This window comes from Tinamus guttatus, unplaced genomic scaffold (genome assembly GCF_059628265.1).
Source record: "Tinamus guttatus ecotype Peru unplaced genomic scaffold, ASM5962826v1 Tinamus_guttatus_pri_ptg000150l, whole genome shotgun sequence".
NCBI classification, from domain to species: Eukaryota; Metazoa; Chordata; class Aves; order Tinamiformes; family Tinamidae; genus Tinamus; species Tinamus guttatus.
The window spans coordinates 6,419,298-6,436,691 of NW_028288684.1; the positions used below are offsets into that span (position 1 = coordinate 6,419,298).

The following is a 17,394-nucleotide window of genomic DNA, read 5'->3' on the forward strand; positions in this document are numbered from 1 at the left end:
ATTTAAAGATATCATTCTAGGCAAGAAGAGGGAAATATTTTTAACTGCTAAATACATTAATTTCTAGCATAATAATTTCTAACATAATTCTATTCAAACAAAATAACCTTATGCACGGTACCTACACAACTACAGTATATATTGAGCTACAGTATATATTGTTCGGCACTGTATAAAAAAAGAATTACTGTAATATATTTAGGAGTATGTGTTATGCTCCTTTTTAATGCATTTGTTTTTATAAAATACAAGCTAGCTAAATGTGAAAGCAAAAAAACCAGGCCAAATACTGAAAGATCGCTCCAAATCCAGGGGTGAGTTTGTTTCCTCACAATCAGAGCAGAAACAAACCTCTAAACTCTTTTCTGTTGCAACAGAGATCGCAGAGGAAATGTGTGGTGCCATGGACGGCATCTAATCTATTCTAAACTCTCCTGAAGGATTTAAGTACCTAAACCCAACTAAACACAGAAGTGATGCTAGCCTCCTACTCTGCAGAACAGAATAACACTGCAGCACTTATATTCATTAAGCATCTCTTTACGTAGCCTGCCAGCTACCTGTGCATTTTAGTAGCCCTGTTGTGCTCGGAGTGCCCCCCTGGGGGGAATGGGGACAAACCTCCTGCTGGAGTTTAGCTTGGTGCAGGCTAAAGCAATTGGCTTAACATTATACAATGTTATTTGTTTTCAAGAAGCTCTGAAAGCTGCATGTGTCCAGAATTACAGCTGACTTCACCTGCTGTGGAGTTCACTTAACGGTTAGACTGGTCCCCTAAGAAGTGAGGGGTTATGGCCCAGCTTAGCCTGAGGGAGAGGAACATCCTGGTGCTGGCTATGAAGCGGTCTGGATTAAGGAAGAAAACACTTCACTCCTGTTGAAGCTGAGTCACTGTGCAGAACCGGAGGGTGAGGGGGTCAGAAGAAGCAGTGCGCTGATCTAATGAGTAACATCATTACTCATGATGATACAGCTCATGGGATCCCCATGGGAGGCAGAGTGGGTGATGCCAGACCCAGCGTGACAGCACCCTAAAGTAAAACCAGAAATGCCCACAAGATGAAGAACTCTCAGTCCCTTCCAGCCTGCTCCCAGTGACTTCATCAGACAGCCACTAATTAAAGCTGGGCTTTTCTTGCTGTGTGGTTCTGGACAGCAAAGCAGCTACAGTGGGATAGTGGGGTTCTCTTCTGAGACCTGCTTAGGGCCTACTGCTAAACGGATTTAACTCCCCTGGGCCAAGTTGGCCTCCTGGCATCTCCACCAATATGACATCTCACTTTTCCATGCAGTTTGTGGCGGCTCTGTGCACCTCACCCCCGTCTCACCACTCCATCACTAGGTAGGAAATTTGGGGTTCTACCTGAAGCATAAAAAGTTGTCCCTCTAGAGCAAGAAGCCAAACTTTGATGGGGCAGCACACAGAGTGGGAAGCTGGGGATTTAGATGGGACTCAAAGTGCAGTGGTGGAGCTGGTGTTCCTGTGTTGCCTTGCCCATGACAGCAGCTCACCAGGAAGCAGCAACTTGTGTCCTGGCCTTAGTTCAGGGCTGCTAATTCCTGTGATCCAGTGATTTGTTACAATAACGTACACAGCAGTTCTTGGGAATTCTCTGCGGTGAGTCCCATCAGGCCAGCACTCAAAATGTGGGCAGAAAAGTATGTATTCAGTTCAGCACCTGATCTCAGGCAAAGCCTTGGACCCCAAGCCCCAGATGTATAAAGACACAAAGTGCAGCTCCCTGCCTGAGCCCCAGACCAAGGTCCAGCTCTGGCACCTCTGTGTTCTGTGGTGGTTAATCCCAAACACTGCTCAGTTGACGTACCCAAGGGGCCTGGGCTCTTCATAGGGTCTGTGAGGAGATGTCCCCCAAGGGGAACCAGGCCTCTTACTCTCTGTTGATGGCAGAGAAAGTGTGGGAGCTCTGCTGGGGTCAGGAGCCTCCTCTGCAGAGACTGGCACCCATGCAGTGCCCCCCATGCCAAGCTGAGTCCTGGCTCTGCTCTTCACTCAAGCCACAGCAGAGCAGAGACCTTTGTTCAGCTTTCCAACCACTGGTCCTTTGCCATCTCTTGCCCAAAGGACAGGAAACACACCGTTAAGGACTATGCCTTGCCCACATCAAATTCAGGATTTCTGAGACTATTTAGTCTACTACTGCATATATTTTTCTTCAATAACGTCTTAGCTTTCCTTAAGAATACTTAGTGGCTGTGCCTCATTAGATTAATGGACAAGATATCGATGCTCACAATTATCATAAAAGCATCTGATTTCAGTTTTAGTCCAGCCTGTCTATTTATTTTACCAGTAGCGTTTGCTTTTTATAAATCTTTATTTTTGATGTTCCTCCAAACAGGATTCTCTACACTACCTATACAAAAGCCCCTTCCTTAGTTTATTAAAGCAAGCAAGAAAAAAAAAAAAAAGTGATCTATTTTTCTTGCTGCAGATGAAATCAGAGTGGGAATCGGAGTGGGATAATCAGAATAGCGGAGCTGTCCCACATGAAGTCAGCAGCCACCGCTGCCCACGTCTGCAAACGCCCGGCCGTGGCTCCTGCTGCGAGCGCGCGGAGCAGCCGGCTGCAGGGACGTGCACGGGATGCACAATATGGACTGCACCCGCTCAGGGTACATGAATATGGGCTGGGAATTTTCCTGGCCATGAAAGGAGAACCCTGCTCACCGTGACCCTTCTGCACACACAGCTGTGCACGCGCAGCCACTACTGGGTCCATAGTAGCTGGTTTTGCTATGATTTTTTGCCTATGTGGTGTTTATCTATATCCAGGTACATGCACATGTGGCTGTTTTTCTGCATAAATCCCAGAATAAACTAACATATGCTAATCCCCTTGGCTCTGCCACTTTGATTCCCCGGTTCTAATTGGGCTATTGCCTATTTAGATGCTAAGCACTTCAGGACTGGGCATCACAGACCATCTGCAAAGCGTCTAGCACCCTCTTGGGATAATCATGGAATAATAAAAATGTTACAACCTAAATCCTAATGACACCGTTTTATAGAGGTCAAATACTAACTAAAAAGAATATGTTAAGTGAGCCAAGTGCTTTCTGTTTTTAACACACCCAATGCTGTCTAGATAACATCTTTTTGTTCCTTTTCCTGCATAATTTCATTAACACAACAAACTAATGCTATTTAAACAGATTTTATTGCACTGGTCAGTGAGAGGATAAAAAATTGATTTTTCAAGTAGGGCTAACCTTTCTGATCTGTGATGGCTAAAATTAAATCAAGTAAATTATAAGATGGGCCTGCTAATTTTGCAAATAAAAACCTTGCAGAGATCTGGCTTGATAGACATTTAGCATCGCCAGGTCTTTGTTACTGAGATTAAGTGATTCATCCTGTGAGGCAGCAAGAAAGACAAGATTCACTAAACAAACTTAATTTCTATTACACTGATTATTATCACCATCATTATTATTTTGATACCTCTGTATGTCATTATTAGATGTATTTGAGTTAACCATGCCACCTCTCCATAGGGATAATCTAAACCCACCACACAAAAGGCAACGCTGCCAGCTGGCTAAAGACACGCGCAGGGACCTGGCAAAGGAGCGTGACCAACGCGAGGCCCCGCTCTGCGCTCGCTGCCAGACCTGAGTGCATCTGCTCCATGCCTCACTCTGTTCCCATGGCATCCGCGTGCTTCTGGCCTTGGGGCTTGGCCTTCAGAATAATATCCTGTGCGTGGGTGAAGGATAAGGATCAGGGAGCACTTGTCAGGTATGTCGGTGTTACTGCTTCTCATCAGTGGGTAGCTTACTGTTTGGTCCCCTCTCTAGGCTTGTTATAACCCCCCCTTAGCCTTCTTTTCAAACGGAAGAGCCAGAGAGATCCCTCCTCCTGCACAGGCCAGTGCTCCTCCAAACCACTGCTAATGAGAGTTATGGACCCTTCATCTGCTCTCCTCAAAGAAAGCTTTGTCCTGCTCCAAAGGGTTCCCTGGAGAGCATCTACAAAATCTAGTTTGTTAAATGTTTCTGCCCCTTTATAGAAGAAGCATCATTCTTCCATTTTTTGAGTGATTCACATTTTCATACATGAAACTTGGACCTACACATCTAAAATAACTCAAAAAGTCTTTGCTTTGTTAGCATTCCCAATAGATATCTTGCTAGACTATCTGTGGAGAGTAACCAATGAACCAGTCAAAGAAAATCAAAGAAAAAGAAAGCAAAGGGTGAGTGATCTGAGGAAATCGTCTCTGCAGTTTGCACTGAGTTGTTGTGGCTGTATTGCACCACTCAGCAGGTCTGTGGGTTTTGGAGCTATATAGTATCAAACTCCTACATACCTACAGGAAAATAGAGGGCGTTCACCACTTCAATTTTCTGGGAAAAAGTAGTTTAGAAGGGTCTAATGTTACGGCTCCTGTTCAAGCAATTTTAGAAATGAAAATTATTAACTCAGATACTGGAAAGTTATTAATTCAGAGAATGGCCTACCTACACTGTAATCATTTCCACTTATCTAGTGGATAGAGTCTGAGGTTATAAATGGATTTAAAGCACTTAATAACTGCACAATTTCTTCACCGTCAGTCTGACAACTGGACATCTACAAAGGATCAATGAAAGAGCCATTCTAGACTATCTGTACCAAAAATATCCTTTTACATTTTTAGAGCAAATGCTGCTAACAGAGTTCTCACCCAAAGCATTGACACAAGAGTAACGCAATTGTTAGAATCATTATTCCATATTGCTTTTTGCTGATGAGACATAGTTTCATGGACAAAAAGCAGGCACCTGGAGCCCAAACTATATCCTTTGGACTGTTGTGGTTCTAACAAACTGAACCTAAGGTTCTAACAAACCCTGCCTGCCTGTATTCTACTGGGTTGCCTTGGATGGACAATGTGATGCTTTCGGTTTTTTCTTTTCCCCAAAAAAGAAACTTGTTAAGCATAAAATGACAAGCACATAATGAGGCAGAAACTGATTGGCCATGCTGCTAAGACAGAGCAGAGCAGAGATCGTCACATTAACTTGGGACATGATCAAACACATGGAGTCTGTGTCATCTCAGGATGGCATGACCTGTCTTCTCTTGCAAGGAACAGGATCCTTAAGTAAAAATAGACCCTCCTGTTTTAAAGCTGAAAAAAACTCTATGAATCCTGGAAAATAAAATTTTGCCCAACTGTGACAGAGATGATGAGATCTTTAAATTTTAATAGAGACTTAAAACTTCTTCAGTGTGAGCACTGGAATACCCGAGACTATTTCCTTGTTACTGTGAAACTCGAAACAGTTATATGTCACTAACAAAATTATTTTCCAGCCAAGGTATATAAACCTAATGTAATTAGGGTGTTGCTCAAAACAAGGCTTATGTTTACAATGCTAATGACCTCTGATGTTGGAGGCAAAATTGCTTTCACTAGGTATAAATTGTTTGACAATTCTTCCCATCACCTTCACCACAATAATTTTGGCTAACATTTCAAATATGTACCTCAGGTGATGCTGAGAATGTTTTATTTTCACAGTGGTCTCTTCAAATGAGTTTAGGGGGCACTTAACTTTTGTGCCTCATGGTAAAAAAACTTGTGAAAAGCCAGCACAAAAAGATTGGCCTTCTGTCTTTTAGGCATAACTTTCCCAACATCTGAAAAACATATTAGAATTCAATCTAAGAATAAGTCTTAGCACAGTGACACTCCTCTTTTCCCTCATCATTACTAGAGTTTGGCTAAATTTCCTGTATTGAGTAAACTCAGACTCTGCTCGATTCCCACTGGAGCCACAGCAGTTAGAACAACTCAATCTTTGCATTTTAAGTCCTGAAAGAGAAAAAGCCTGACATTTCAGTGATAGGAAATAAATCAATTTTTTTTTTTAACTGGCAGAGAAGCAAAACAGCTTGTTAATGTGGGAGGAAAAAACAAAAAGAGGTTTTGTCATGATTCAGGACTTTCTAAGTTGCTTTTTCATTAGGGGTGCACAGGATTTGGTATCGGGGGATAGATACATTGGAGTCGCCATCCAAAGAGCAGGATCAGTCCAGAGCAAGCTTCTTTGCTTGCAAGATTTATAGTAAAACTGTCCAATGCAGATGCTGCAGGACCCATACAGCACTAGCACAAGGCAGTACTGACAGAGGAATGAATTTGAGTTTGTGAAGTGAAAGAAATTGCCTTTTACAGCCCCCTGCATATTGGCCATGGATGTCGAAAGGCAGGAAAAGAAAAGGTAGGATGCTGCATCTTGAAGTCTGTCTTGAATCTCCCTGTGCCTCAGCACCCAACCCCTATGTGGGGATCCCCAGGAACTGTCATCACACAAGGAAGGTGTGGAAAAAAAAAATTAGTATCTGCCAAGCACCCAGATACTGGGGTGAGAACACAAAAGAGCAGCCCAGGCGGGAAATCATCGCTCCACACTCGGCGCAAAGGGCGGCGCGGGTAAGAAATAGCACCCAGGCAGCGTGACGAGCGAGCGAGATAAGCCCGTTCAGAAACGAGTAATGACGTGACATGCCCCTTGACAAGGTGAAACTGGAGCGTGGAGCCAAGGCCAAGTGCCACGGGAACAGCCGCTGTCGCAGCCGGGCTGAGGAGCAAGTGGGTGCAATATTGGGAATGAGAATCACTTGGTAGAAAGACTGCTGCATCCGTCGGGGCTAAGTATGACCCTCTGAACATGCCAGCTGTGCAGGGTTCCAATTTAGGGGGGAGAGGGAGTTAAAAGTAGAAGTTGTTATGCGATCCTGAGTGGGATATTGTCCATCCACAGGAGAGAAATGTTGCTTTTAAAAGATACATATGCAGACATGTCTTAAGTATCTTGTCTCTTCTAAGTTTCATCAGGCACTGAAACACTTCCCTGTTTACTTGCCTGGAAGGTGTGTATGTGCCCACACGCAAGCATGGGGACAGAGACACGTTGCCTGAGGGTGACAAGTCCTGCTCTGTACTGAGGGACACAGAGCGCCTGGAAACCATCACATACTATCGCACTGCTTCAACTCCTGCAGCAGCTCGAGACAGAAACCAGCCTGGGATGGGATTTGTCTGACCCTCCATCCCATGGTGGCATTGCAGATGGGAGGCAGGAGCAGCTTAGGTGGTTCAACAGAGCACATCACCCAGCACCTCCTGCCAGGGCAGTTCTGCTTTACCCTGGCTTTGCTGCCACATCTGCAGCTGCTCCATTTCCCACCAGCACCACAAAGAACACCAAAAAAAGAGCAACCTCCAGAGTGCCATGAATATTTATGACTGAGCCTAAAATGAACAAGAATGATAACCCCACACGTGGGTCGAACAAAGGGTAGTAGATGACGACAAAACAACTTGGCACTTGTCTATCTGGAGTCCTATCTTGGACATCAGGCTGTCAAACTTGGTATCAAGAGTCCATTTTTCGGCAGTTCAGGTGTGTTTGAAGTGTCAGGTGAGGCATGGATTCTGTTAACTCAGTTTCCAGAGCCTCAGAGTGGGTTGGTAATGACAGTCCTCAGCACAAGCACTTCTGATCTGGGTGCACTAGAGATGTGTTAGTGGATTTTCACCCTGTTTATGCATTTTCCAGGTTATGTCATTTTGAGCTATTCTCCTTTAGATGGCACTGTTACCACTTCCAGCAGAGAGTGCAGCTGGGCGCTGTAGCTGAACAGGACTTCAAACTGCTGGCAATGTCACTGATCCAGATCGGGTCAGGAACACTATGTTGTTTTGTCTGAAAAGTCTTCATGGCATCACAGAAGTTCCCACCAGTCAGCTCTTCACTTCAGGGTATCCCTCACAACTTGCAGATTATCCCGACATGGTGAATATTAAACACAAAGCACAGACTAGCACCACACAACGCTTGCAGATGAGTTTGAAGCTGTCCCCAAAGTCAAGAGGAGTCATGTATGCATATTTGAGGGCTTTAACTCTTCAATCTGCTAATTAAATAATAATTAATAGCAAAGCTGTTCACAAGTACTGTAATCACTGCTTTTCACAACTAGCTAAATGCCTATGTCAGAAGCATTGCTTTAATTTTTCCTTGATCACCCAACTGAGTCATCATCTGCTTAGAGTGCCTAGCCTTTTCTCTAAGACAGAAAATTGGTTTAGCTGACATTTAATGGGTCTGTATTAAGTACCGTTATATGTGGCACACTCCTTGATGCCTACTAAATTTATCTTGCCTGTTAAGAGGATTTTCACCTGAGAGGGAGAGATGAGTTCAGGATACGATCCTGCAATAGTTTTGAATAGCAAGAATACAAAATCCAAAGAAAGAAAATGTCATGCAATACAAAGACTGCTACAGCAGTGCTTAAAATTGGACACCATTCAAAGAAATTGCTGGCGCAGGCCAACACTCATTAGTACATATTGGTACTCTCTCTGACAGCTAAACACTCTTGCTGGACTTTGTGGGTGCTCAGGAAGGCAAACTGAGGTGGGACACATAAGGGCTGGTCAAACCCTTACCCTCAAAGGCAGCGCAAGGCCCCTTGCCCTCATTGCGTGACTGAGGGAGACAACTCTGTGTTCAGGGACAGCACAGTCCTTCCAGCCACAACAGGAATGAAGCAGAGAAGTTTTTTTTTTTAATAGCATGGGCTTTTTCTCCAGGTTTGGAAATAGAAAAGGTAGGAGCAAACCTAGAGAGCCATGGGCAGAGCAAGGCTCCTGCCTGCAAGCAAAGCATTTAGGTGGGCTTTTAAGACTCAAGCCAGTTCTCACTTGCCTGGGGACAGATTTTCTGAGAGAATTCAGTTCCAGTTTGGAAAAAAATATATATATATTTCAGACATTGATTTGATGGGTGTAAGAAGAGAGAACATATCCTAAAAATCAGGCTATCTGTGATTATCAGCTCAGGAAGCTCCGTAGCACCAAGACAGGGTTGGGCACTCTGCTTAGCAGGGCAGACTGTCACTTAGACAAATCAAAACCAAACTTCTCTGGAGCAAGGCCCCACCTCATTCTTGAACGATTATTATTCCCTTGCCAGACTGCAGTTTTACTCAGATCTCAATCATTTTGCTTGCAGGCTTCTCAGAAACAAACACACACTGGTATTTTTTTTTTCTCATAATGGGAAAAAAATTTCTCTTTTCCATGCTGCCCTAACTCAAAGCCAACCACAGTGATTTTGCTCAGGCTTTCAAACAATAACAACACCTCAGAAACTGTCTTCAGATCATATTTTCAAATGCCACTCAAAGACTTACAAGTCTACCTCCCTCTGAAAGGCAACAGCCAGCACCACAGTGCAATCACTGAAATCAGCCCAGAGCCCTCCCACTGCAGGCAAGCTCCAAATTTAAGCATCCCATTTAAAGGTGCAGAAGTCTTTTGACTCCCTAGCGGCTCAGTGGGGACCAGCAAGCACCTGAAGACAAAATCCAGATCTAGAGAGCAGTAAATTACCTTCTAGAAGTTCCCATTTGCTTCCACTCACTATATATGGAGCCTAAAGCAACCACCCTCCTGGCTACAATATTTGAGTGCCCTCGGTCAAGGAATTGAAAAGCCCCGGCCTCATGCTGAAGGTTCAGGTGTCCCCCCAAGGCAGCTGCATGGTTTTACTGGGAAGGTGGACCACATCACACTGCTCCCAGCAGCCAGGGCATCCTCTTTTGGGCTGCATTTGTGCCTGCACACAGCCTTGAGTGGTGATGTGGGTCCAGAATGGGTAAGAGAGTGGATCTCAAAAAAGTCTCCATTAAATAGTGCCTCAGTCAGAAGGTGCTTAAATTCCATGGGTATCTGCTTTTAATTCCGAGATCTCCAGACACCTGAGGGAGTATCAGAGCAAACAAAGTTGGCCCAGCTTGGTCAGGGGAGATGAGGAACGTGTAACACAGCTGTGCCCCATCAGCATTTGGAGATGACTATTAAATTCCCCTGAGGCCTTCAATTTAGGAGACATTCTCAGGACAGACCCAATATGCACCAATGGGATCAGGGTCACCAAACTCAGCTGCAGCAGCTGTTCTCATTTAAAACGTATCCAGAGGAGATGATGGAGATATACCCAAGCTTTCTGAATTCCTTTAGCAAACTGTGAATGATGCATGAGATGAAAAATCTCTTCCCAGTGGACATTTCGGAGACAAAGCTGTGCCAACACTGCTGCGCCCTTTCTTGTTTCCCTCTGCCTTAATCAAGGACACTCCACTGTCAGCTTGCCCAGCAAGCCCAGAAATGTCAAGAATAAAGAAAAACAGAGAGGAAAATATCCCCTGGGAAAATATTTAAAGTATTTAGCACTTCTCGAAATTCCCTGTTATTTTTCAGGTTGGTCAAGCTCCCCCCAGCAAGATCAGCTCCTACTTAGGGAAAAGTTTGAGCCATGATATTTGTTCAAAGGCAACCTTCCCCACTAGCATAAAAATAAGTACATAAAGTATTTCAATACTTGTAATGGCTGTTTGATGCTGGATTCTGTGTGTTTTTTTTTTAATTTTTCCCCCTTCAATACTGAAAGTTTACTCTTGATTCTTGCAAAACTAGAAAACCAGGTTAATCCAGGATCTTTTCCAGAGTTTCACTCCTACTGCTGTCTGCTTTACAAAGCAGATAGGACACCAGCCTAGCCTGGGGTGGTACAAAATACTCGGGGCATCAGGTGAATGACTTAGGCATCTGGCACCTTAAACCCCCTGCTAAATTTCCCAGACTGAGTGGCTTTTGAAGCAAGCAGTACCTACAACTCTTTGGCAGTCACTCTGATTGTCCTTTAAACTTTACTTATTTTGTCTTAGATCTAGCGAACAAATAAGCTGCTTTAATGACTACGGCACTTTCTTCATGTTCCCTATACTTACTATATGGGATTGCCCAGATTTTGAGATAATGTTATTCCTATGTCTAGAGGAACTGCCAGCATTATAACAGTGATTATCTGGGACAACAAATTGCAGTGAGCAGGAAGAGTAGATAAGCTTATCTTCTCTTTCACACACCATCTCTGGTTACTTAATGCCTTGTCTTTGCACTTGTTTGTAGCCATCGACATCTGAGTAACACTCAGAGCTCTACTGCTGGGACTTCCAAGTTTCTGCATCTGTTTCACCCCTAAAAGTATCTTAAAACCCTCCACACTTGTAACCAATGCTCCAGGTACTAATCTTTCTCTGTCAAACTCCTGAACTTCGATTCTGAAACATATGGTTTTGTATTATAATTCACTCCTTGTAGCGACTGTTGCAATGAAATTATATGCTTTCCTCCCAAGAATGGAGTTAAAATGAATATGAAATAATAACTTTGGGCAACTGACTGCTATAAAGGTGAAGTGCTTGTCTAATGATGAAAAGTACCCATCACACTTACCTGCCTGAAGAAGTGCTGCGTTGTTATAGCAAAGACCACAAAGCCACAGCTGGCCCTTTTCAGCTCATCCCGAATACTGCTCAGCTGCCTGGACTGCTCGTCACACTTCTCCTTCAGCCTCTGGACGAACTGCTTTTCAGGCTCTCGACTCTCTCCTCCTGGTTTTGGAGAAAATCCATTCTTTGGAGTAGTTGACCTTTGTTTGGGATGTCCTATGAGAAAAAGAAAGAAAAGGCCATCATGGTCAGTGACTTTATATGTATGGGCACGACCTTAACATGCTTCTAAAGCCTTTGAGGCTCAGCTCTATAAAAGGAAAAAAAGTCTGTAAAATTCACACGGGTCTGTAATAACTTTTGAAACAACTAAGAACACAGCAGAACATGTTTTCCTAGGGGCCAAAGCTTTGCAGCACTCATCTGACATCAGGCTCTAAGCCTGAAGGTTGCTAAGAGTTGAAAAGAGCTCTCCTAAGTGCTGTGTTGAAGAAATGAGCTTGCTAGAGGCAGGATTCCTCTCACTTGTGTTAGACATCTAGAAAAATAGATAACTGCACTTGGCTATGATGCCAGATGGAGGGAAACAGACACTTCCATGCTGAGATTCACTTTACCCTTTTGCGGGTGCATAAAACAGACTGGGTGCATTGTGCTGCAGGAGCATCTCTTTCCCTCCACCAGCTATAAAGGGAGGCACTATTTCAGGTGCAGATAGCTACACATGAGGCACGAACCTCTGGCCACCTGAAGACCCATGTCTGGTGACTTGAAGGAGGTGCCACTACATTGGGGAGCCAGTCTTGGCAGTTTTCTTATTCTTAGCCCATCTTTGCCCGCTGATACTCCACCATCCTTCACTCATATGAGCAAAGCAGGCATAGCATGGTGGCCAGAAACTTCTATAATCAACTTACTGACACAGAGGAACAAAATTAGAGGAATCACTAGGCTTGCTTGCTCTCTTGTTGTGTAATCACAACTATGCTATCTGACTCAACATCCACAAGGTCAGACTCACAGGCTTGTGATTTTGGGTCATAGTACTAGGAAGGGTCAAGACTTCAAAGGCCATGATGCTGGGAATTGGAACAAGACATTACATTTGAAAAGATCTGTGTATGGGAAAGGGAATCCAGCAACCCAAATGAAGACAGATCCTGGCCTCACATGGGAGCAAAGTGGCCCCTGGAAGGAGGTAACAGCGACTTTACTTCTCTTTTCTGACTCTAGTGCAAAGTAGAGTATTAAAAGGGGGTGCAAAATTGGATCAGTATTTGATGGCTCAATAAGGACATGGAGTGTGTTGTACGAGATACTTAGCAAAACCAGTGCAGTGAGGAAGAACACACTGAATGTGTACATTTTTGGATGTCCAGTTTTGTTAACAAATTCTTGATAAAGCATCGGTTATGAGTGCCCATGGAGGATCCACGATTTCTGTCACTGAGCAAAAAGTGTGAAGAAAACAGGGTTGCAAAGCCATGCTAATCTGAACTTCAAATGCTCTTATATGGGTAGTGAAGTGCAAGACTTTGCTCTGACAGTTGGGACTGATGATGAGTGGGCAAGATGGCAGCCAGGAGGGCTGCTTCGTCTCCTCCTTGTCTTAGTGTTTCCAGAAGGCAGCAGTGATGCCAAAAGAATTCACTCCTATAGCACTTATGTGCTCTCTTCGCTAGATGTTACTGATACAGGTTCATCCACCTAACTGTTTGAGTACCAAGCTGTGGGTCTGTCTACACTGCTTTAGAATCAGTGCAGACAGATAAAACACAATCCAAAGCTCCAAACTCTTTGTCACATTCTGCCTGCATGTGTCTACTCAAATTGGAACATAAGGTCCTTTGCTTTTGCTACCACAGTTAGAGTTGCAAGGGAACACAAGTACATTGAACAGAGCCCTATAAAAATGCACTCAGTGCTAACTATCTTTATGGACTCACTAAATACTGGTGAGAAGGATCACAGCACTGATTGCTCCATTGCAAGTTTAACTCCATCCTGGACTCAGAGAGATCATTTTTCTGCATTGGTTCTTGCATTTTGCTGAATTGGTCCAGGGTTAGTAGGGAGAACACACTATCCTCAGACTCCTCAGACTCAGTCTCCAAATAGAAGAGTATGGAGCTGAAATTGTCCCTCCATGAATGCAAACACAATGTGGATTGTTTGCAATTGGGATATCACTATTTCTTTTTATCAATAATACCTCAGGCTAGTTTTCGAGTTCTAGTTTTCATGCAGAAAATGTGCATGGAAACAAAGCTGGGTAGCGAGTTAAAGCCCTCATCCTCTAAGGTTCCTAGGGATGATGTCTGGTTTATCTTGGGAGTAGTAGAGAGGCTGATTGAATTCTTCAACAGGAATTGCACAGGCAGGATCCAACAGCATATCACTGACTGGTTACCCCCCTGCCTTTGCATGGCTGCTATGTCAGCACCATCAGGCTTACCCGTATCACTACAGGGCATATCTGCACGAATAGGTCCAGAGAGTCTCCAGTTCCTCTCCATGCTCTGAGCTGTCTTGAAACAAGTCAGGTTCATTATAAAGATGTGAGAACACCAATACATTTTGCCTTTAGTAAAGATTATTAGCTCAAATATGGTGTCATGTTCACATGAATGCCTGCAGAACTAGAGCTGACCAGCCATCTCAGATAAGTGAAGCTTTTAGCCAAAGTTATGTTCATATTCTTTTTGTGTCAAATATTCATTTCTCTGGATATTAATATGCAGTTATGAGGATGAAGCAAAAAAGGACATTATCCTGGGTGCATTAGGTTGCTCAAGGGTCTAGTTTGGATGATCTGTTTTACCTTTGTCTTTTCAGACTTATAAGAAATTTCCCCCGCAAACATTTATGTTCAGCTAGATAACTCGCTTGCACATCTTACTGATTCTCTCTGTTACCCTCAGTTTCTCCTCAGATGCTGCTTTTTAGCTTTCCTGAATACAGACCATGATTATCTGGTTTTCTTTCTCAGCTTCATACACTAGTTCCAAGCTTTTAGCCCAACAGCACGAGTCAGTAGGGAGAGAAAAAAATGAAGCAGAAATTTTGTTCCCATGTATTACCTCAGAGGGCAAACATTACTTGAAGACAGGTTAAAAATAAGCATGGCTGTGTTAGTGGAAAGGGTATTGAAGAATCTAAAAAAAAAGTGTCCTGTGGTTGGTATGTATGCAGTTCCTGAAAAATAATGCAGAAAAAGTATCTCTAACTAGCCCTCAGCAATGAAAGCAACAGGGAATTATCTCCGACCATAGATACTACCTATCCTTTCCGAAAGAACTGGAGAGTTCTTCCAAAGAGATACACCTAACCGGCTGCTTTTGAGTGAATTTGCAGGAAGGGCTCTGTTCCAGTGGTAATTTTGGCATCTTAGATCTTTAAGACTGTGGCACTGATGTACAAATGGATCCTTGGAGCAGTTCTACTGGATCAGGCTAGAAAGTGCTGTGGCTTCCTTAGAGCAGGACCCAGGAGTGTATTTCCTCCATTTCAGATCCATCACTAGCTTGTGTGAAACTACTGGGAGCAGCTCGTCCAACGCGCTTGTTTGCATCCTGGCTCTAGCCTCAGCTTACACGGAACCAGCTCCCTTACATCTCCAAATGGCTCATGCCACAACTACAAAAATTCACAAGCGTAAAACAGGCTTTCAAACTTTTGTGCCAATAATTTGCATTTGCAAAGAGGGATACCAGATTTTGCAATATTTCAAGATTAACTTGATGATGTTGCAGGATGTAAATGATACAATACTGAATATTCCTGGCATTTAGTTCTACCAGGTATGGTTATTGCCTGCTACACTTTTTCTCCATTACCTGTCATGTCAGCTTAGCCTGTGCACCTTTTTCTTCGTTTGTCTGTTTTTGTTTTGTTTTGCAGGAATTGTTTTCTTATAGCATTTTATTTGAAGGGACTATTAACTGCACAATAGGTCTTATCACAAAACAAGCAATGAACAAAGGCAAAAGCCATGAATTTCTATCTTTCTAGCATAAAAATCTCTGGTTGTTTAGGCAGCATTGCGATGCCACAACGGAAGCCATAGACAGGAATGGAGAGGGAAACCCTTGAAATTACTCCAGATTTAATTAAAGCAAAACCCCATCATCTTATTTTGTCTTGTATCTTCCTGGCTTTCCAGTTCAGAACATCAGAAGTGCACATCTCTCTGTTGTCCTTGTTAGTAGTCTAAGCTGTCCTTGTAAATTAAAATGTGATATTTTCCTTGGGGATAAATCTGAATTTCTCTATTCATTTGGGTCTGAAAAGCAGCTTATTAAGCTTATTCTGCAACTGATGTTTCTCTTCTGTTGCTCTGCACAAAAGAGGGTATATGTTAATGATTCTGGCCCTGATCCCGACTGTCCTCTGTGCTGATGGTAGGAACAGGGGAGCCAGACTCACGGTATGCTGTAATCATAGCACCCTTTGATCTGCTTCAAAATTTCCAGATCTATTCTATCTACCTGGGTGTTTGAAATAAGATGCCATAACAAGTAGATAGTCATAACTAACACAGCCTGGGAGGATTTAGATGTTGCTTGCGATTTACTGAACTTTTAACTGCCCAATTTCCAACATTTTGGTAAGGAAGGTGAGGAAATGACTTCGAGGGGATTGAAATCAAACAGTTTCTAGAATGCCGAGTCTCAAAAAAAGATGGCAGAATCCTGCAGTGGGTGGTGGGAGAGCATCTGCATCTATGCCCACCTGTTCTTACAGATTTCAGGAATGGGCAGTGGCAATGGATAAAATTGAGCTGCATGTAAGAATTCATCCTCTTGAAACTCCCTTGCTACTCTTTGTGAAGATTGATCCAAATTCCAAAGATCAGACCCAAAGCTAAAATAAAATGGATGTTCAATATTCCTGTAATAGGATTTGTGTAATAGCCAAAAATAATGCTGTGGAATGGGAACTGCACATAAGCAGGCTAATAACAGAAGGAAAGTCCTGAACAGGTGACAAGATCCTCTGTATTACTTTGTTATTGCTGTTTGTGTTTCGAAGAACGCTGAAGATCACTGTAAAAATTAAATGAAACTGATATTTCTTATTTGTTCCTAATGGTGATGAACAACTGTAAGGCCTCATAACTCAGACAATCAGCTTAAGAAATCCTGTGAAGGAGACAGGGGAAGTGCTCCTTTCTCATGAAAATGAAGAAATCTCTGAGGCATCACGAATTGGATATGACAAAAATTTAAGCCTTGAAAATCATTAAGGCACCAGAAAATATTCTCTTTAAACCTCTTTAAAACCAAGCAGTACAAATATGGCCATGTTCCATTTTGCTTTTTAGTTGTAGTGGAAGCAAACGAGTTGTGTTGTCACATGCAGCCACAACCATAATCAGTGCTGGTGCTTCAGCTGCTCTCCAGTGGGATAAATATAGGGGAGCTGGTGGCCTGGAGCTCGTATTCTGCAGCAATCTCTTCTTTGGAGCTCTCTTTCGTGACCTTGATGGTCAAAATCATTCAAAATATCGTGAAAATGATAAGTTTTAGAGGACGCTGCAAGTTCATCTTTTTACCCTAGTATCTGAGGAAGGAGAAGAATTCTGAGTCCAAGTGATGCTTGGAAAAGATAAAATTTAGCCTTTTGATTTCTTGGGTTTGTTGGCTTGGAAAAAGAAAGGTAGAGACCAAGTTTAGCAAAAAATGAAGATACTCTTGAAACAAAGCTGAGGAGAAAGGCTAAAGAGATGATCTTCATTTACTGACAAATGGAAAGCATGGGATTCTACCCCCATAATTACAGCTCAGGTATCGTGTTGCTGTAGAGATGACATTTAAATTATTTCAGATCAGTTGAAAAATGAGACCAACAGAAAACATATTGCAAGCACAATGAGAAGAGTGTGAACATGCTCACTCCTATCAGTAGCATTTAGATCAGTCAAAAAACAGCTTTATAATACAGCCCAGTTATATACCTCATAGGTGTGTTAATTTGTGATAGTCGACAGAAATAAAAATAAGTTATTTGTGTTTTAGTAACTACACAGTAGTCTTGATAACAATAATAAAAATGTGTGTTTGTGTACAATATTTAGC

General features: G+C 43.0%; 1 protein-coding gene across 1 annotated transcript in view; it reads right to left on the minus strand.

Annotated features, from left to right (window-relative positions):
• Nucleotides 1-17,394, minus strand: part of MTUS2 (microtubule associated scaffold protein 2) — a 175,806-nt gene that overhangs the window by 46,848 nt on the left and 111,564 nt on the right. Inside the window, exon 6 of the mRNA XM_088522212.1 lies at nucleotides 11,322-11,533. Within this exon, the coding sequence (XP_088378338.1) occupies nucleotides 11,322-11,533 (212 nt within the window). The remainder of the gene's footprint in view (nucleotides 1-11,321; nucleotides 11,534-17,394) is intronic.